The following is a 22,525-nucleotide window of genomic DNA, read 5'->3' as shown; positions in this document are numbered from 1 at the left end:
TTTTCACTGCGTAGTTAGTGTCAGAAAGCTCTGCAACGACTTTAGCAGGTCCTTCCCACTGTACTTCGAGCTTATTCTTGGGATCATTGGCTTGCTCCATAGCTAAGTCCTCTCGGGTTCCACTTAGAAGTCTCGTGAGATTACTAGACACCGGCGGCAAGATGTTACTCTCAAGAACGTCCTCATTCCGTGTCTTATCAAGCTCACTTTCTAGTTGACTTATCTGAGATGCCTCGCTCTCAAAGTTTTCTGACCTGCTATCTTCCGCATTTACCACTGTTTTAACTGCCGTTTCCTCCGCTGTGGATTTTTCTGGAATGAGCAGTGTAGCTAGTTCTCGCGCCTTTGAACGTGTTAAGGCTTGCACAACTCTGTCTCCGAAAAGGATGCCCCTCTTTCGCAGCAGCATGTCCGATTTGTTGGAGAACAAATACGGATAGCACTTAGGAAGCTTTCCTGAAACGGCAGCCTCGGTTGTTAATTCGCCGAAAGGGCCCTCGATGACCACGTTCGCGATCGGCAAGCACACACTCTGTTCCTCAACTACCTGTCGGATCCATGCACACTGTCCTGTATAGTCGGAAGGCGATACATACGCCGGATGGACAACATCCATCGTTGCGGCCGAATCGCGCAGTACCTTGCAAGGCTTCCCGTTGACTACTAGGTCATGCAGGTAGGGTTCTAAAAGCTGCATATTTTCATCGCAGTCACTGACATACGAGAAAGCAAACTTTTCTTTCCGGCAGTTGACGGCAATGTGACCCGGCTCATTACACCTAAAGCATGTGAGCGGCTTCCTAGCCTCAAACTTACTCTTTGTGTTCTGCGCGTTGGTCACTTCCTCCCTTTTCTCACTGCCGTCCTTTCTAGGGAGTTTGCCTGAAGAAACCTTCATTTCTTCGTTTCCAACTCTAGCAAAGTGCTTTTCCTGACGGTTATTCACACTCAACTTGGGATTGCGGGGCCTATCCACTGCTGGGTTGCTGAATTGTCGGCGCGAAGCATACTCCTCAATAAGTTCGGCAGCTTCAGTTGCCGACTTAATTTCGCCTCGGTCCTGTAACCAATTTCTTTCTTTTTCTGGGAGGCAGTTATAAAACTGCTCCAAAAGAATTCGCTCGACTACAGCGTCCCTATCACTGTAGGAATCAGTGCTCTTTAGCCACTCGCCCAAATTTACTCTTAAATTGTACAGGAATTCAGGGTAACTCTCGTCCCTGGACTTAGTAGCGTTCCGAAAACGTTGTCTGAACGCCTCGGCGCTAAGCCTATACTTTCTCAGAAGGCAAGCTTTGACCTTCTCGTAGTTGTCCGCGTCCTCCTTGCTTAGCCGCGCGACAACCTCCGCTGCCTCGCTGGGCAGAACCGTCAATAATCTCTGTGACCAAGTGTCTCGCTGGAAGGACAGTTTTTCGCAGGTTCGCTCAAAGTTAGCCAGATACAGACCGATATCCCCTGATATCACATATGGCTGCATGTACTTTGACATCTTGAAATCTGCCTCCTTGTTGAGACGAGGTACCGCTAGCTGGGGACAATCGCCCGACCTCTTGCTCAACTCTAGTTCTAATTTCCGGAGCTCAATTTCTTGGTCCAGCTTTTTTGCTTCTCTTTCAAGCTTCTCACGTTCGTGCTCCCTTTCCTCTTTTTCCCTCTCAAGTTCACGCTCCCTTTCCTCTTTCTGCTGTCTGAGCTGTTCCTTTTTTTGCCCGATGAGGTTCCATGCTTCACTGAGCTCCTCATCATCGGTTCCCAGATCAGTGATTGCCTTTATAATCAAGGGTTTTCGTGCCAAACCACTTGTATTAATTCCCAATTCCTCACACAATAGCAACAGTTCCGGTTTCTGCAGCTTTTGTAGGTCCATGATCGCTCCGAGTGTCGGCTACTTCCAAAACAACAGTGCAAACTACCAAACCTAAAGGCGTTTCAACACTTTTTACCAGTTCTTAAAATCTAACCCTGTTCTAGAACCTGGTCCACATCAGAAGAAAAGCCAAGCACTCACCCACACATGCGATCGATGTTCCGAGCTGCTGTCTTGTTGGCCGATTGTTGCGCCTGCTTGTTGCTTGAGATGCCACCTCCGATCACAAGATGTGGCTTGTAGATTCTGATCCACCTCGAATCACCAGATGTTGTAGCTTGTAGATCCAGATCCCACCTCCAGTCATCAGATGTTGTGGCTTGTAGATTCAGATCCCAACGCTGGTCACCAGTTGTCGGGGCTTTATCCCACCGCTGCCACCAGTTGTCGTGACGCTGGGGCTATGTCGACCCGGCCTTCACTTGGTAGCGTGCAGAGACTCGGGGTTGAAGAAGGACTGAATCTTCGAAGTTGGTAAAATATGTACAAGCAGGTTTACTGGCACTTTGAGAAAACGTATTTACAAGAATATTTACATGAAAAAGAAGGGTACATCAGCAAAATGACAAGCGTTAAGAGTTCATAGCGAGAAGCGACTGGATGAGCCGTTTACCCAGGGCCCAGAGCGACATTTCGTGCTCTGCAGCGTCCTTAAAACCCCCCCTATGTCCAGCCCCTCTCTGAAGATGCTGACCAACCAAATCCAGGGCACGCCCCTCAGATATCGGCATCCAATCGAACACATCACTGCACTGATGGTCTGAAGCACTGACTGGTCCGGCATTGTTTCGTTGGGCGTGATCACTTGTTGGCGGGAAAAGCTTGGGAACGGCGAGGAGAGGAGGTACATTTCTATTCTTCAGCCAAGAATCGATAGGCAGCTGGTTCCGGCAAGAGGATTTACTTCTCAGAAACCCAAGTACACGTGCGCGCCGCATAGGGCTCCCTACATTGTCCCTTTTCGACAATTGCAAATCTTTCCTGCATTCCCGGGAAATCACTTAATGGCTGTATGCGTCATGCTCCTTTCTTGTCCTGCACGTCAGCGGACATGTCACTCTGTCGTCTCCTTTGGAAAGTAGACATTCCTCACTGGACGATAGGGCTTATCGACTGGAAGGGTGAACAAAAGAAAGAAAGCACTTCCTGCATTTCCCGCAGGGGGACGTTTCTTTGTGTTTTTCCAGACGTTCTCTTGGCAGGGTCAATTTGGCATTTGCAGAGTGTCCACAAAGCAAAACAGGCTTACAAAACAGGATTCCTGGAAACAGGCTCACTTAGAGCCATTGGACCATCACCACATATTCACAGCACTTATCCATGCCCACAGGCGAACAATAGAGCGCGCAAATGCGGATGCTTGGTCGTAACAGTGTCCGCGCACTACGTGGGGCTTAGTTTTTTTCACTATGCCCGTGTAATGAGCGGAAGTGTTCGCATCGACTCCGCACTTTTTCAATTGATGTATACGGTCTGATTGACTGCATATAAACTCAAGTGCTGGAAACGGCTAGTGAAACTGGTTTATACCTCCCCACTACTAATTGTAGGACTTTCGAGCGCGAACTTGGTGGAAAACATCACATTACATCCCGACGCGGAGGCCGCCCGCTAGTCCTCGTTGCATCTAGCGATTTCGCCGAATTCAGGCGCGGCTGCGCCTCGCCTGCCTCGTATAACCGGACCCTCTCCCGTTACGTGAACCTGCCCGCCGCAGCATGGTCTATCAAGCCGACTGGAACGCGATCACTCTGGAGGTACTCGATACCGATCCAAGATGTATTAAGGCTATTGAAGACCGAACGCTGATTGACCCGAAGCCACTCGTGTCCGGGCAGCCCAGCACGTGTTCGCAACCGGTCGGCTAGGCCACACAGGCACAACTACACCGAGGCAAGTATTCATCCACCACTATGAACCGTCAAGCGCCGTTACCCAAGCTACCTCTCAATGATTTGAAGATTATCTACCGCCAAATGTAGGTCTCGACCTCAGCAAGCATAACGGATGATATTTCTCCATATTAAATGTTACTCGGAAACTCTCAATGGAAGCAGTCCGTCAACAAGAGTCATCCGAATCAATCCGCGAGACTACTCTTTTATCATAAGTACTCCTCCCTCTGAAGGTAGAGTAAAATGCTGCGTTCAACTCGCATCGCTCCAAGTGGCAGATAAAGAATGCCCGATGAAGGCATACATCGCTCAACCTGACACCGCCATCAGAGGGATAATCTACAACGCCATTTACGACCAGACACCGTAAGACATTTTCAAGGCACTGCAGATGGTCAACCGAAGTCAATCCTTCGCCGTCACGCCCAATAGCTGAATACTAAATCAATCCTGGCTGTGTTCATCAATACCAAGACGGTCCCCCGCCAACTCCACTTCAGCGACGATGTATAAAATTGCTACCCTTTCTTGGCGAAGGCGGAAACCTGCATTAATTGCAGCCAGGGTGGCTATAGAAGTGATGTGTGCAGCAAGCACAAGAGAAATTAATGCCAGCGATGTGGAGAAGCTCAAACACACTTGGAACCACCTACAATTGCGCAGAAATGCATTCTCTGCAATGGTCCCCATTTCGCAGGATCTAAGGATTGCAAAAAGCGCTTCAACCGCCAAGGCAATTTCATCAACAGCCCATGTTTTCCAATGACGTGGCGGACCAGTCGACTGCCCGGAAGTCCCGCATCAGGCTCTGGTGCAACGCTGCTACTCGCAGCTGCCCCAACAACTGCTCTGAAATATTAGCGAGGACAGATGCCAAACCACCATCAGAACCGGTCGCCGTCCTTCTCGCCTCGCCCGACAAACAGGTGAGCTGGGGCCCGAGACCGTCCTCCCTCATCCGTGAGAATGACGTATTTCAGGCCCGGTTATAGAAACAGGACCACCTACTTCAACTACATAGCGCAAAAATAGCCAAGCTTATCAACAACCTTTTACTGAAAAAATTGCCCCCCCCCCCCCTCACAGAGCGAATAGAGGTCAAACCCTCCCCCCTCTACCACCTTCACCATCTCCTGCCCCGCAGCAAGCCCCACACCTTCTGCATCGCACAACGCCCCGACTAAGCGTAAGACTATGGAACAGAGTCCACGGCAAACGACAACCCAAAATTAATCAGGCGTCCCCACTTCTCTGGCTCTTCTAGAACAAACGGTGGCCTAAACAGTCGCAGCAATGGACTAAGGTACACATTCATGGGCCACTGACCACAGCACTCGGTTGACAGTGGTCGAGCATCGGCAATCTTCCCAAGCGAAACTCTTAGCCCAACACTTGTCTAAGCTCAATCACATCATAGTCACTCCCCCCAAAACTTCGTCACTTTCACAGGCAGCTTACCTAACGATGGCAGGCAACCGCAAGGAAATTAGTGTGGTAGTGTAATTGTAGGAGGTTTGAATGTAGATTGCCCAGCAACCTGCAATTCACATTCATATCTAACCAAGGTAGATTACCTACAGTCATTGCGCTACAGGGAACCCAATGCTGCTTTTCAACACCTCAACTACACTCCCACATACGAACAAACACAAAGGTGCATAACCTAGCTACATTGGTACACCGCAACTACACCGCTAAATATCACCCTATGGAATTAGAAGACATCGACTGTCCTCCCCCGAACCATAATGAGCCCTAGTCTCTTTATCCTAAACATTTATAGCCACCCTAAAAGTTTAACAGATCCCCTAATTGCAGCACTACGCATATCATTACAGATAGCACAAGCCACCCGCTGATCGTGGTAGTATAGTTAAACTGTCAACACGTCAGCTGAGGCTACACATCAAATTCCTGAAAGGGATCCCATCTCTGGGCGCTCCTAAAAAACGAGGGCTTTACAGTGCTCAAGAAACCGCAACAATATACCCGTATTGGCAACAGCGTGCAGCGAAACACTACTCCTTATCTTAAAGTTACGAAAAATCTCACACAATTCTAGGGTCCAACACGCAAGCTTAATTATGCAGCGACCGCTACATTTTCAAACTTCATTCTATATCAGCTCAATCGTTCCACATGCGGACAGTGCCTCAAAATAAGACTGGTATAAGTTCCGAAACCTCCGAAATGATGCCTCACTCAAATGAATCACCTCGTCAATTGGGTCCATGGCCTAGCCCGTGACATAGCCACGGCCACGTCGGAGATCCAGAACACCAAACTGCTGGACGTGACGGATAGTCGCCTTCTACATATGTGCGAGGCACACAACACCTTTCCAAAGCGATGACTCAAAAACAAGCATAACCGATCCCTGAAAAGAAGGATCTCATCCTTGATTAAGGACATGGAGCCACATGCAGCGCAACTAACTCTTCAACATTGGGGACAGGTGTGCGACCGCATGGAAGGAAACATCAGACTTCGAGACACGTGGAAGCTTCTGAGGTGCCTTCAAGAGCCTACTCACACAACAATCTCTGAACACCGTAACGTAACTCGTCTCATCCACAGTTTAACATGGATGATTGCATTTTAATACAAACCCTAAAAGCCAACTATCTGACCACTACGCCACAAACTATCCTCCCTTCATACACGGGCAAGCCGAATCCCGATCTCGATGGAGACATAGAGACATAGGACGTTCTAGCAGCGATGCATAAATTCTGCACTGTGTCCGCCCAGGGAGTAGATGGGATAACAAACAAAGCTCTACGAAACCTCGATACCTCTGTGCAACCGTGACACACCTGTTCAACAAGCACTGCACAAGCACAAGGCAGGTACTGCCGCTTGAAATGGACACACGCAATTCACCCTAAATGTACACAGAGTTAATGGCATGAACTCTGTTCATATCGACGCCTGGCTACAGAATTTCAAGCCCGTTTCATGCATCGCAGGCTCGGCCAGGTTACTATAAAAGGCGTTCAATTCGACAGGCTGCGTGAACATTGATTCCTTTATCCGCTACAGGCATTACACAATAATACTATGGTATGTACAGATATTACATATTGAAGATATCGCGAGAGCATGGCGTCTGTATGGGATGACGTGTCTTGTTCAAAGTGACGCCGAAAATGGGGGGCGACGGCAAAATAGATTTTTTCGCCTTGTGTAATTGCAAACCATTTGTTTATGCGGCTCCATTTATCTCATTTACATCATTATTTTTGCATCACCTTGTTTTGTGCTCACGCCCAGTAAAAAACAGCATATCTGTTCTCAGTGCTCGAGCACAAATAGGTGCATTTATTTTCAAATACCTCAACTCTGCTCATGTCGAGTCAGTGATCCTTCCAGAACACAAGATGAGCATAACCTTTTGATTTCTCGTTATTTATTATTTCGTACGTCTTTGCCAATTGGATGAAAGCAATGTAATATTCAGCTGCCCAGTATGGAGGTGCTGCTAGTATTTCAGCAACCTCCACGAACACATGCACTGAAGTAATAAGCAAGCGAGCCGAGAATGCAGTTTTTTTTATATATGCTTTCCATTTACATAGCATTTTATGTTTACAGGTGCGAATAAGAAGTGCCACTAAGTTGGCGACTGACGACGTCGTCCTCTACCATTTTGTGGACGCAGTAAAGCAGCAAATGTCGATATCATGGAACTCGCGATTCACTCAAGCTTCATCAGAATACGAGTACGTGTCGCGAATTCAGCATCCCTAGTTCCCAATGTTAGCCCTGTCTAGCTGTTGCGGTAGTTAACGATTGAAAGTTAAGCAATTGGTTTTAGGCGCACCTAACGAAGGTCGGTAGAATTCAAGGTGAATCAGCTTCATATCACTCAGAGTGACAGCGCACTGCTGTGAGGTTGTACGCAGACGATGTATTTAGTATACTGAGTATGGAAAATGCATTACAGACTCCAAAGCAGGACAGTACATGACCTGATTCACTACACACAAATTGGGCTTTTTCCTGATAACTCATATCCATCTGGGTAAAACATGCTTTGTATTGCACTTTAGCTTGACCATCAGGACCTTTAATACAGATAAGAGCTAAATCATTCCAAAGCGGGGGCAGCGGACTAAGCACAAAAGGTTGCCATGGTTACATTTCGCGCCGTGACAAACTGACGTCATAGTAATATATTCAGACATCAATACGGTCACGGCTCCAGTATGCATTAGAAGACGGAGGAAGAATTAGTGGAGTTTTGTTTCTGGTGTTTTAAGTACGCTCAGTCACTTGGTAAATAGACTTCGCGCTTTGCAAATGAGAATAATCAGAACTTGCTGAACATTCATAACGTTGACTTCCGGTTTGTTTATTTCGTGCTTTCATTGAGGTTTAGTTTTCACCCGCCTACGTTGTTGACACAATGTTTTTAATAATTACTTTGGTGACTAAACCTGAAATTGTGCTTTCTATATTTATTTTCTTTATTCCAAAAGCAAGTCAACAGCGAGCAGTTTTGAGTTCAACGTACACTACTTTGATGACCACATTTGTAAGTACAGATCCCTCGGAGTTCTTAGTAATCGTGTATATTTGGGGCAAAATGAGTATTTTTTATGAGCATTTCTGCTGATTCATTCTGCAGTTGTGCCTTTGGTTTATGCCGCCGGTATTCTTCAGTACCCATTATTCAAGTAAGTTTAAAATAACGATTCTCTATTGTTTTTCTTATGTAACGTTGAAAAAAAAAAAACATTATTCATTTCACAAGTATAGAAAACTGGGCGAGTTGGATTGGATTCATCTTAAAGCAGCGCGAAAACACAGGACTAAAAGGAACAGGAGACGACACAAGCGCTTTCTAACAACTTTCTAACAACACAAGCGCTTTCTTGTTAGAAAGCGCTTGTGTCGTCTCCTGTTCCTTTTAGTCCTGTGTTTTCGCGCTGCTTTAAGATGATTATTCATTTTTAGTACGCTGCCTGTGCCACATATGTTATGGGTGCATTTACTTATTCAGTTACACATATTGCAGCCCCTGCTGGGGTATTGCAAGGAGTGTGCATGATAAAATTACAATTTTGAACGACAAGGTAGAAAACCAAAATAATCAACTGTTTCATGAACAGTAGATAAAATGCGGTACAGACGCTATGAAATGAAACATAAAATTAAGCGATACACATTAAACAAGGCACAAATTATATAAAACTTAACTGGCAATAATAGGTGTAAAATGGCGCACAACTGAACAAACCGCTTTGTGTCTGGAATGGAGTTCCAGGAAAAAGCTGTTTTTAGATAACCAGTATGGGGGCGAAGCTTTACATCAGGGTTGATCGGGGAATATAAACAAAATTAGCGCCCCAGTGCAATAACCTCAACGAATCTAAATGACGGAGCACGGAGAAGGGGGGGGGGGGGGAGGGCAAATCGAAGTGGTCGCAGCACAAGAAGGCGAAGAATGGCAATCAGGAAGGGACAGTAATAGAGATACAATCATGAACAGTAGATATAATGCGGTACAGACGCTATGAATGAAACAAAATTAAGCGATACACATTAAACAAGGAACAAATTATATAAAACTTAACTGGCAATAATAGGTGTAAAATGGCGCACAACTGAAGAAACCGCTTTGTGTCTGGAATGGAGTTCCAATGTTGAGTTGTCCGCGGAAAAAAGCTGTTTTTAGATAACCAGTATGGGGGCGAAGCTTTACATCAGGGTTGATCGGGGAATATAAACAAAATTAGCTCCCCAGTGCAATAACCTCAACGAATCTAAATGACGGAGCACGGAAAAGGGGGGGGGGGGGGAGGGCAAATCGAAGTGGTCGCAGCACAAGAAGGCGAAGAATCGAAGTGGTCGCAGCACAAGAAGGCGAAGAATGGCAATCAGGAAAAGACAGTAATAGAGATACAATTATCATTTAATGTCTGTCCTCTGTGAAATTTCTATGTTGCGGGCAATTGTGCGGAAACGAAAAAAGCATTAAGTTTGTGTTTGCAAGATTTGCAGTAGTTATTGCTGGAAACATTTGGTCTTTTGCACAGAGAAGAAGGCGGAAAACATCGTTTCTGAAATTTCTTACATTTGCACAGTGTAAATGCCTGCTGCATGCACATTAAACTGTTGTAGTATACTAGAATTTGGTCATTAGATCCGGGAAAGTCTGAGCCTTGGAAACGCTACACAACAATGTTTATTATTCCACTTGTTAGAGAAATAATCGCCAACTTTTCTCTTTGGGTTGCGCGGTACAGAAGAGTAAATTCTCAGTCTCATGTTCAGGAAAGTGCATTGCGATATAGCTGCTGAATATTCTTGTAAGTATTTTCATTCATTGTTTTCAGGCCGAGTGTATGGCTCCAGGACACTAAACCTACTTCCTCTAGAGTGCTTCGAAAATTCCCAAACTTTGAGAACACCAACACACCGACAAATTTGGTTGGAACAGAAGGATTATATTTTATTTTTAGAACAAGCATGACTCAATCTGTGTCTGCTTAATCTCTGTAATGTGAATGCATTTCTTTTAATATCACGGCTAACAGTACTACTTCATGTTTTCCGCAATGACCTTGTACAGTCTGGGAATGGGGCCTTTTTGCCTAGCCTAAATGAAGGAGCGTTTGAAAGTTCAAGGCGACGATGTACACGGAAGAGTGCGAAAGTGTTTTACAGTTAGAACTTGATGAAGGTGACAATGTTTTATGCGCAGCGCGAGAGTGTGTTGCAGGTTTACACGGGGCGTCACCGGCTGCTATGATATATAGTGTTTTTGAGCCTCAGTTCAGTTCAGGCGTTCAGTCGTGTCCGACTCTTCGTGACCCTATGGACCATGTCACGCCACGCTTTCCGGTCTCTCACTATCTTCTTACCATCACATAGCTTCATCTGCAATGCCTCGAGAATGCCATCTAACCATCGCGTTCGCTGCCTACCCCTTCTCCGGGGACCCTCAACCTTTCCCAACATCATTTTGAGCCTAGGTCATCGAAATAATCTACTATGATGGCGGTTTAATCCTTTGCGCTGTCATGATTGTTTTTTATTTAGTGTCGGTGCGAAGAATGTTTTCTGGTCACACATTCTGGTGAGACGAGGCATGATGCAAGAACTTCTTTCTCATTAATACCTCTTTCTCACTCTCTGAATGATCATAAGGGAGCAAAAACAGGCAGCGGTGAAACTTAACTAAACTTAACGTAGAAGGATGTAACTTCGGAGTTATGATATATGCTTGTGTTCTTTGGTAATATATTAGACGCCTCGATGCTGAATTTGCCACATTACATAGATATAAATTCTTCCTTTAACCAAGCCATATTGACGTTTCTGCAGGACATAGAAGTTGCAAGCCTAACTTATTATCCAAGATGCCTAGATTTGTTTCTGCCCCCTCTCCCCCCTAAAAGGAACAACCTGAGTTGGCAGCTCCTCGCAACGTTATGATAGTTTAAAACATGAATTGGTGCTCGGCCATATTATCTATCAACAAGATGCAGTGTTTGTTCAGATGAAGTGCCTTAGGTTCAGCGGTCAAGGTTGCGGAACAACACTTTAGTTACTGAAGTTTGGCATTGAAAGTTTGACCTTAAGATGCATATGCATGAGCACCAAACCAATGATGGCTGAATCTTGAGGCTTCATCATCATCATCATCAGCCTGACTATACCCACTGCAGGGCGAAGGCCTCTCTCATATTTCTCCAATTAACCCGGTTCTGTGCTAGCTGCAACCACTTGACCCCTGTGAACTTAACTCCATTCGCCCACCTAACTTTCTGCCGCCCCCTGCTATGCTTTCCTTCCCTTGGACTCTAGTTTGTTACCCTAAGCGACCATCGGTTATCCTCTCTTCGCACTACATGTCCGGCCCATGTCCATTTCTTCTTAACTTCGGCTAGAATGTCGGTAACTTGAGGCTTGGTGGATGTCAAATGTCCGGCACGACATGGGTCAGCGCGGATGATCGTGTGGTTTGTCTTTGAAAGTCTGAGCTCGCCAAGCAAATGCATCAGTACTAAACACATGTTGTGTTTTACCCTGTGGTTTGCTGAAGGTCTTCCCTGCGTTTATGCCGTGCGTATAGGCATCCTCAAAGTCGGCACGTGCAGGCGTGTCATTTCAGCGGGGCGTGTGGCGTAGCAGATGGTGTCGCTTTCAGAAATGCGTAAGTCGAGCGATGGAGCGAGACCTCTGAATCCGTATGCGTCAGTGTGCAGAGACGTGCGTTCTGCCACCCCCCTGTATTCCAGATTGTAATAAAAATCAAATGTTTTATTTTTCATGAAGGAAAATGGTTCATTCTGATCGTTTTCAATATTTGAAACTGCGGAATACTGTGAACATTATTCATCGCTAGAAGCTTATGAACCTTCTCAGCAGGTAGAGACCAAAATTTACTTGTTCTGCCGCGGGTATACCAAATATTTCTTCTAGAATACAGCATCAAAATTGTTCTGTAGTGACTGGAATTACATGGCGCACATATTTGTTGAGTGAACGCTCGTATTCAAAACAATTTGTTGGTGCACTCATCAGAGAATCAAACTTGCATTTTAATAAATGGCAAAAAAACAACGTCTTCCACCTCTTAGATATGCAATTGTTTCCGAGAAAACTCCATTTTATCTCGCAAAGGGGAGGGTCACTATATGTGCCGACATATTTGCCCAACACACAAAAGACATTTGAGTGGAAACATAACTGGTCTTGGGACTGCGATTACTCTCTTCCTCTGGACGCCCTCTTAGGATAAAAATTAGTTTTTTATCAGCTAGCAGTGATATTCGAGCAGGCGTCTGGGCAAATAACACACAACTTGCTTGTCTCTCGCACTGCTAAGGTGACTGATTTTCAGGGCTTCTGGAATGTTAACAATGCGAACTGCTCAACCGAGGAAATTGAACTCTTGTTTGCAGCTGTCAATTATTCATGCATACGCCAAGCGTACACACTGTTTATAAAATGGGGCTCTGGTATCTGTTACAAGGTATTTTGCATAAAAGGACAAAACGACCTCAGTAGAGGGAAATATACCTCTGAATATAAATATAAATACTAAAACAATGAAGGAATATTTGTAGAATTTATTCAATTATATTTGGCCTTGTGTTGAATTTTTGCTCTATAAAGAAAGCTTCTATGTTATGCGACCAATTCCCAATCCTGTCTTGACCATCGCAGGGAGACGTTCGTAATTATGTCGCTAGGAGACGCACTAAAAGGCCTAATGCGGCACTTGTTCAATCAACGTAAGTATAATTTAGGATCATGTGTGCGTCAATACTTGTATGTGAACTCACCGATCCCTTTTATTGAAGAATGCTGGAGGAAGTGGAAATGGGGCATTTTGTAGAATACTGAAACGCGTGCATTTCTTGGATGAATAAAAATATGAAAATTGCTTTTTGCATATCATATAGCAGTGGTTAAAAGGAAGCAGCTTTGGTCTGCCCGGCATATAAATTGCGGTGTTTTTTATAACGAATTTCATACTTCGTTATCTTTCTGTTTTGGCGCCAGAGTGGAAGCCAAACTAATTTCTTTATCCTATTTGATTTATGCATATTTTACCGACAACACCTGAAAATTAAATTGAATTGCTTTGCCCGACAAATATAGTATGCGGCTTTTAGCCCATAGGGCCAGGAATTAAAAGTGGTGGATGTTTATGCATAATTAAACGTGGATATAGTGAGCAAAAGCACCTGGTGCGGTGGCGCAGATGGTCGGATATTGAAGTCAGCTGTGGAAGGTAAAACACGGCTGGTTCGTACTCATTCCGACGGGTTTTCTCAGCCTGAAAGCAATGACACAAAGAAGAAATCTGTCGGTGCTGGTGAGCGTATCTGTGTGTTCGCTTTATTGCTTTCGGGAATTTATTGTATCATTCCTATCCTTACTTGAGCACTCCATTTGAAACCAATATGCGAGCACCATTTGGGCCGCTAGTACTCAAGCGTTTGTTGTTTCTGCTAGCACAAAGCCGCCACATCTACTTCTTAAGTGTGCAAAGTACACGATTCAAGAAATACTGGCACAAACTTACTGGTATAAGCAGGATGCAAATACAGACGTGAATTGGGAGGATTGGAAGCAGCCGTCTTATCATATGCGAAAATGGTAACAATGTTGAATATAAGTGAACACCACGTACTTTTGTGAGACGATAAGGAATTATGCACCAAATAATACAAAAACGAAACACTGAATGTTACACCGAGATATCAGAAATAATAAATTCTGTTTATTGCCTCCACTGGCCTTGATTAATTTTATAGTCTACAGTAATGTAGGAGTGCTGGTCGATCTTGCAGATAAGTTTATATAGCTTATTCGAGTGGATGAATAGCTGCGTTTCACTGAAGGAATTTTTGCAGCATAGCTATTGCCGTGTTAGAAAGCGGTGTGCCTCTATACGTTCAAAACATCTTTGGCCTCAATTGCGTGTGCCAGCCAGATTCACTGGTGGAAATTCATTGCCTAGAGCAGTTCTAAAGAGGTGAGCTGAAAGCAGTGTTGAAATGAAAGACAAATTTGTATTTCAGTTGCGCAAATACCACTTCGAGTGGGTGAAAACATGCAATATGATTTATCGCATTTTCCACTGTCTCCGTTCGGAATTCCGTATTAGGTTTTCAATCGGATCAACAGTTCTTACTGAAAACCTTTGCAATCCTTGAGGTCCATGTCGGTTAGAGAAGAAAGCGTGTTTCTTCCAAATTTGAGCGCCCATCAAAAACGTTCGAAATTTGTAAAGCCTTCAGTTCGGAATAATTGCTATCAATGCAATTTCCAGCTGACAATAATTAAGATTTAGTTGAAAAGTAATCTTGATCTTTTGAGCGTCGGCAGCAAGGATTAATAAGGTGTGTTTAGGTAGATTTTTACTGGCCATGTCATTTTTCATGCGCAAAATTATGCATTCTTGAAACGTGGGAGGTTTTTCTGGCGCACCTTGCACTGGGTGATACCGTGTACCTAATGCTTTTTAAGGAACAATATCCCTACCTGTGGACATTTATTTGCGCCTATCCCTTATCGGCGGACACGATATTCCACGGCTTTCTGTTCTATGTGTGCACAAGGTCCTTTACTTTTACGTCGTTTAGAATTGTGCTGTTCTCTATTACCATATTGCTCACGCTTATTCTGCACTACTATCTTCAAACAAAGCTTAGAGAAACTAAATAATTGCACAGAAATCATTTTATTCCCGTCTTCGCATTGAACGCCTGACTAGCATGGAAGATGTGATGCAGTAGCAGCCGATCAATGGCAGGTGTTTTATATCTGATATGAATAATTGCCGCTCTCGTACTTCTCTTTATAGGCGCGAACGACGCCACGAGAATTCATCGTGGTGTGCCAATCATCGACATTGTGTGGCAGAACGCAACGGCACTGGAAATGGAATACCGGGCGGCTCTGAATTTAACTGAAGCACTTGAAGTGGTGAGGTCACACTTCCGTGGTAACATCGACAGCCAACGAAAAAGGAACGATTAGGCCTCCTTATATAATTCCTAATCGTCCTATAAAAATATGACAGACACTGAAGATCCTCCTATTAGGAAACGCCTTCAAAGCGCACACGGCACCCTTCTGCACCTGCCTCAGCGAATGGTCGTTCTTGTACATGCACTCTCTTAGCCGCTTAATGACCACCATATTGTTCATTATGAGAAAGCCGTTATAGACTATGCTGGTGAGGCTAAACCATTGACCCAAAAACTGGAGCCACGAGTCTTAGTGCCGTGTAGTGGTATGAGGTTTCCTTTAGGCGCGATTAAGGTATCCACTGGCAAGTGTGGCAATTACTGGTCCTTTTCTACTTCTGTTCAAATGCTACTATACCCACCCTACTAATGCTTTCACAAAATTACTACGAGAGCCTTCAGTGGCTATGTAAGAATAAATAATGGTAATTAGTGCTTATGTTAACTAACATTCGTAGCAATAAAATATTGACAAGAAGTAAGGAAGGGACAATAATCAGTGGCACATGAAAACAGCACAATAAAGTTTAAAAATAACAACAAACGAAAATGACATAAAAATAAAGTATGCAAATAATATAACGTAAAATAAAATAAACGCGACAAAAAAATGCAAATATTAGAAAACGTCGCGACAGTGCTACTGCTTCGTACTCTCCCAGGTAGGTCTCTGGAGTGACCTCTTATGTTTTAGCCCTGAATTTATCTCTCATACTCCTTATCATAGAGTGGTATGCTCCCACATTACGGGGCAAGACAGCCCGACATATTGGTATAAAACGTAGCTTTCACCAAGCCAAACGAGCATTCCTGCGCATTTTATGTGTACCGTATATGATGGCCGAGATAAGGTTTGGTTTGAGTTCGATCTCACACGCTCATCTCTTAGGATAGCCCGGGATTACACCTCCTGCCAACTGGAAGCTTTGTCACGTGGTGTGGGCACGTCACAAAGCCCACAAAACAAACAAGTTCTGGCCATGGCACCTGCCACTTACCTTCTAGACGAATAATTGTTATTTCGAGCTCCCTGCATCGACCGCTACAAAGTCGACGACGAATATCTTGCAAAACGGCTTCTTAATCTTATTTATTTTTTTTTCACGCACATTTTATTTGCGCCAACGAAGGGATACATGGCGAAAAAGGGGGACAGGAGAAAAAGCTGCACAGCAGCAGCTTGACAATGCTCCGGCCACCCAGGCAACAGGGACACACTGTTTGGCATAACATTTTCTTCAATGATTGCAGAGATTAAAATTCATTACACTGTCACATACAGATGCAATATACAAATAATATATAATTGCACGCAGAACTACGCAAACACAAACACAAAATTGTACGCAAACACATTTAATATTATACAATGAGTAAAGTAAATATTATAGGCTGATTCACAATGAGAAAAAAACATACAGGATAGAAATACATTTTTAATCTTTGAGGCAAGTTCTTTACAGGAATATTTCTAAAATATGCTTTTTACTCAGTTTCATTGCGGTTATGTTCTTTTTTTTTGTGAAGTCGTTTAGTGTGTTTGCAAGTGTGCGAGCAATTCGTTGACGGCCATAGTTAGTCCGCGAGAAAGGAATTTTCCATGGCAGTTGATGTCGGTGAGGGTAAGTATAATGCTGTTTCTCTAGATTGGCTAGTGTGAGAAAAGAATCGAGCTTTCCTTGTACCGCTCTAGAGTAATTTCTTATGAGTTTGTATTTGTAAATATTGTCAGCTTTTACTACTTTATTTTTCTGAAAAAGAACTTCATTATGATCATAAAACGGTACATTTTCTATTGCTCGAACGGCTTTTTTTTTTTGCAACAAGATTAGTCTGTTCAAATTTTGTGAAGTCGTTTCTCCCCATACCAGGGTGCAGTAGGTAAGGTGGGACTCGAACAAGGCTTTATACAATGGCTTTTTAATTTTTGCTGGAAATAAATAGCGATTTCTATTCAGGATACCTACCAGTTTTTGCACTTTGGAGCAATGTGTGCGTTCCAAAGCATGTATTCAGAAAAAACAACGCCAAGTGTTTTCACAGATTTCGCTGTATCAATAAGATATGGACCAACAATAATTCTATCAGGCACTTCAACTGATTTACCTAGTGCACGAAATAGAACGCATTTTGTTTTTGACTCATTCAATAATACGTTACTATTCTGGGCCCATTCTTGTACTTTAAAACAAACTGAGCTTGCATGGGGTAAAATACATTATTAGTCTTGTTGGACGAAAAAACATAGACACGTGTTTGAAACTACTGCACTTAAATGCAAGATCAGTCGAATCAAAAAGGGATGATATACTTGCGTTACTGAGAAGTTGCAACTTACCTTTTGATGTCATTTATTTTACTGAAACCTGGTATAATAAATACTCAGAATATTTTGTGCTTCCTGGTTCTCAGCACTTTTATTTAAATCGCAAAATCGCAAAGAAAAAAGAGGAGGAGGCGTGGCCATACAGACCTTGTCATCACAGTGTGAAATATTAAATGACCATAGCCTTATTACCCAAGACTACGAAATACTGTGCATTAAAAATGGCGGTAATCTTTTCTCCAGTTTATACCCTCCTCCAAGGGGAAGCATCACATCTTTTTTTGAATTCTTTGATCACTTTCTCTCATACGCAAATGAGAGAAAATACATATTAACTATCAGGGGTGATTTCAATATCGATCTAAAGTAAGCATCCCTCCAAGGAACAGAGTTACTATCAATACTTGAGTGCAATGGCTTTTACAATGCTATTTCCGAACCAAGACGCATCGCTGCATCATCGTCATCCTTACTTGACTTGTTCATTACAAAGTCATCTAATGAAAATATACAATCAGGGACACTGAGCTGCGATATAAGTGATCATCTTCCAATATTTTTGTTCTTACAGAACAAAACCACTCAACATAAAAATATACAACAGAAAATGCATCGCTTTATATCTCCTGAAACAGAAAATTTCAGGGAAACAATTATCCGAACTAACTGGGCGGATATCTGTCACATTTCAGACGTGAACACCGCATACGATAAATTTATATCTAGGTTTCAAGCATTGTATTTTGGTTGCTTTCCTTTTAGAAGCCATCATCAACCCAAAAAAGCTCGAAAACCATGGATTACCTAGAATTTTATTAGAAACATAAACGAGAAGGATAAGATATACCATGAATTTCTTAAAACACGCGATTCGAATAAGTGGCTACAGTACAAAGCATTTCGGAATAAACTGAATAGCGAAAAAGAGAAATCTAAGAGAGATTATTATCACCGTATTTTTCACGCGGATTGCCTTCAGAGGAGTGATAAAGTATGGAAGAAATTAAACGAAATTCAAAATGCAAGAAATAGTACCACCCTCATTGATAACCTTGTCATAGACGGCAAAGTCAAGCAAGGCTCGGAGCTAGCAGACCGTTTTAACGACGTTTTCAGTGAAAGCGGAAACGGCCAGTGCCATAATGAATCCATTGCTCACATTCCAATCACGCCTAATAGCATGTTCCTTCAACCTACCTGTCCCACCGAAATAAGTTTTTTCTTTCACAGCCTTAAAAATAGTCGTAGCATAGATGCAGACGGCCTAGAAGTCAGGCCTATTAAGCATGTAATCGATCTTATTTCACCACTGCTAACCCATATATATAATGTTGCCCATCGACTGGTATTTTCCCAAAGAATATGCACATAGCACGTGTTATACTAACATACAAGGAAGGGGACAAAAACAACTTCCGTCCAATATCTATTCTACCAATATTTTCTAAAGGTCTGGAAAAAATTATTAATAAGCGAATTGAAACGTTTTCCCAAAAACACATGTTAATAACTGAATGTCAGTACGGCTTTAGGAAAAGACGGTCTACTGAAGGAGCATTGCTTACCCAAAAGGAAATTATTTTAGAGAATATAGAAAAGAAACATGACTTTAGGAATCTACTTAGATTTCAGTAAGGCCTTTGATCGCGTTAATCACGACCTGTTAATACATAAATTAGAACAATATGGTTTCTGCGGAACGTGCTCGCAACTCATCCGGTCATATTTATCCTCGCGCTCTTAATACGTCGAGATTAATGAACACAAATCGCATATAAGGTCCATAAAATCTGGGGTACCACAGGGTAGCATTCTGTGTCCGGTCCTTTGTTTATTTTATATTAATGATTTGGGGCTAATTAATAAATCATATCGCTTTGTTATCTATGCTGATGACTGTAATATATTTTTTTATCGGAAGCGATCTGGAATGAATTTTGCGTTTATAGCGTAGTTCACAGAGCTCAACATTCTACGACTTGTGTAAAGAAAGGAAATATTGATAATGCCTCAATGCCTAGCGCGTTTTAGAAAAGCCTTTTCGAAAACAAAACAAAAACGAATGCGTCAACAGGTTAACTGTTAAATTATTAGCTGATTTCTAATATACAACGTTAACCATTTCACCACTGCGTGTTCCCTGAAATTGTTTTATTCGTACAGGCTAAGAAAAAGATATCTAGAGGGCCTGAAAGCTTCTACATTTATCTAAAAGAGGCGTGCTAAGATAAACATTTAATGTCAGAGTATTTTTGTTAAGATTGTTTATTGCCTCTGGCAATAAACAATCTTAAACACGCAAAAATGAAAAAGGGGCATTAAATATAATAAAAAATTTGGTCGATCTATTACATTCCACTACGCAGAAGCAATAAAAGATGACGGGTTATTTGGCGAGTGACCCACTGCTGTCAGGTGCCAAATTCTCGTCCGCTTTTGCGTAGGCCAAGCGCACAATCAGTGGTGAATATATAACTCAGTATTCTGGAAGATACAGATAGGACACCCTGGGCGTTGTTATAAGTATCGAAAATGAGGCCCCGTTCGAGCGACAAACGAATTAGGCCAATCCCGACGTTGATCCTCTGAAGCGCAAACTCCTCGGCGTGGGAAACACTGCTGTGGAGCGTTACCGAATACGGAGGTACAAGAGCACGTGTGCAGCGCTTGATTCCGGAACAAAAAAAAAAAAAAAAAAAAGAAAAATTTAGGATTTCTTAAAACTGGTGCAAAAAATTAACACAATCATGAGGCCAGTATAAATTCAGGCGATGGTATAAAGTCGTGAGAAGTGCTCTCGAAGCAGTTATTAAACACCACATAGTCGCATGGTCGCTGCACATTCATCCCCAGGGAATCGATAGTTCCGGAGCCATTCGCTACTGCGTCCCTTAACTCAATTGTAATGTGAGAGTGACCTTGAATACAGGTGCTTCGAACTATCTGAGTCCTCCACTACAGCGCCTTTTGGCTCCAGGTCAAACACACGAGAAAATGACCGGAGTTGCAGTACAACGTTCAAAGCTTCCTGATGCCCACCACTACGGCGTCTCTCGGCCAGGTTAAATTTGTGGCGCCACATTACGTTTGCAGTCGCAGTGTGTAGAGTAGACCTCTGATTCTAAATTGCGTGCTACAAGGCTGCTTTTCTCATTTTCATCACATGTATTTCGTTCCAATTCTATCTGCTTTAAGACATCATTGCCATCGCAACCTTTTTTGAAGCCAAACCTATACAACGTCCATGTATCAGCCAAGATCAGCCTGCCCGGCTGATTGACCTTCAGATAGGTGCAAATAGATAATGCAGTTAGCCCAGGCCAACTGGGCCTTTTGTCAATACCTCAGCTTTAGTACACACGTATGGTTTGCTTTTAACTTGTGATAATTAAGCTGACACGTGATGCGTGCCTAATTGCTTTACTACAGTTTGAACGGAGCTGTAGGAATAAAGCAGTAAAGGACGGATCATCCACTGTGGACGGGAATCAAACGCCATTGGAGATTTTCACGAAACACAGAATTCTGTGGGGGCGCAGCCAAAGGAGATTGGAGCGCAAACTCCCGTCGTTTGTACTTTCGATATCGCTTCGCCGTCACATTAGGCTGTTGCCATGATTTTCTGATCAGAGAAGTCAAGAAGCCAAAATGAGCAAAAACACTGCTTTGCAATTATTAGTGCGAAGTAGACTTAAATGAGCGAATGTGCAGTAGCTGCAAACACGGTTTGTTGCAATGTGGTGAGAATTGATTCTACCAGAACCCTTGAATCCTAAACCACGCGCACTACCCCTAGGCTTCGCTGGTACGTTCGTTCGGTTTCATTAAACGACCACTGTTCAAGGCATTGCCTTTTAAGCAAAGGAGCCCACTGCGTTGATCAGGTACCGGAGACAGTCCTTGCAAAATGCTACAGCGGTACGCGCGCCGTAAAGCAGCAAAGATACAAATGAAAGCTCTCACGTCTTCGACGTCAGAGTCGCTACAACATCCATTGGTCCGTTTCTTTGACTGATGGGTAAAAGGTGGGCGTACACGACTAATTGTGTCCGCCACTCACTGCGCGCTTTTTTCTCGCCACAGCCGGAGTGAATGCAGCAGCGAGCGCTCCCTCGCCCGTTTCGTTTTCGCGCACGCAGAGTACCACGCCCTCACCTTCCGCCAAACGTGGAGCGGAGGAAGAAGGGAATTTGTCTTGCGGAGGCTAGATCACCAGGCAGGACAGTGAAAAACTCGGAGAGGGAGTGGAAGGAGAGCGAAACTTGAAATTGTTTTATTGCGTTGGCTGTAACTGCCTTATTAATTACTCTTTTCAAGAACTTTGTGCGGCTTTGCGTTCTTGGGGCGAAGGCTGCCAGTCACCAGGAGAGGAAATATTTTCGAACGGAGGGTGAACAGTGGCCCTTTAAAGTGTTGGGTTATGTTTATTTTGGCTGGTTTGCACAAACATTAGTAATTCACAACTGTACCAAAGTGAGTTCGGATGACGCCGCGCAGAAGCAAATTAAGTGATTAGTGGAAAAGTAAGCAGCCTAAACCTATTTACGCAAATGAGGATAAGAATGAAAAGATACAGGCCGGAGGCATTACTCGGTCACTCTAATATGTTACCTTAGAACATCAAAAGCCCCTAATTATTTGTCATAGTGCGGGTACAAGCACCATAACGAGAAATTTGGTTAACACGTCACGTTTTCGCCCGTCTATATTTCCTTTTTTCTTCTATAATGTTGACCATTAGACGATGCTTTCTTCTCCTAGGCACGATCGTGACAACGGCACACGAGTTAAGCACTTTTGCTAAGCAATGTTTTGGATAATAGGGTGTACCATTCTAAAGAGAACCTGCCCTGATGCACGCCTTAGCAGACCACTTCAGCCATTTACGCTGCTTGATATCTTTTACCCTTCGCTGACCTTCTAAAGCAACACTGATGTC

General features: G+C 43.4%; 1 protein-coding gene across 1 annotated transcript in view; it reads left to right on the top strand.

The window, feature by feature from the left end:
* LOC146177071 (uncharacterized) overlaps positions 1-22,525 on the top strand; it is a 40,709-nt gene that overhangs the window by 7,574 nt on the left and 10,610 nt on the right. The window contains exons 3-7 of the mRNA XM_084581455.1: positions 7,360-7,487; positions 8,247-8,302; positions 8,396-8,444; positions 12,946-13,013; positions 15,095-15,216. Of these exons, the coding sequence (XP_084437581.1) occupies positions 7,360-7,487; positions 8,247-8,302; positions 8,396-8,444; positions 12,946-13,013; positions 15,095-15,216 (423 nt within the window). The remainder of the gene's footprint in view (positions 1-7,359; positions 7,488-8,246; positions 8,303-8,395; positions 8,445-12,945; positions 13,014-15,094; positions 15,217-22,525) is intronic.

The sequence above is a fragment of the Amblyomma maculatum genome, chromosome 10 (assembly GCF_055883805.1).
Source record: "Amblyomma maculatum isolate TAMU_Amacu chromosome 10, ASM5588380v1, whole genome shotgun sequence".
Lineage (NCBI taxonomy): Eukaryota > Metazoa > Arthropoda > Arachnida > Ixodida > Ixodidae > Amblyomma > Amblyomma maculatum.
This window is presented reverse-complemented; position numbering and strand designations above follow the sequence as displayed.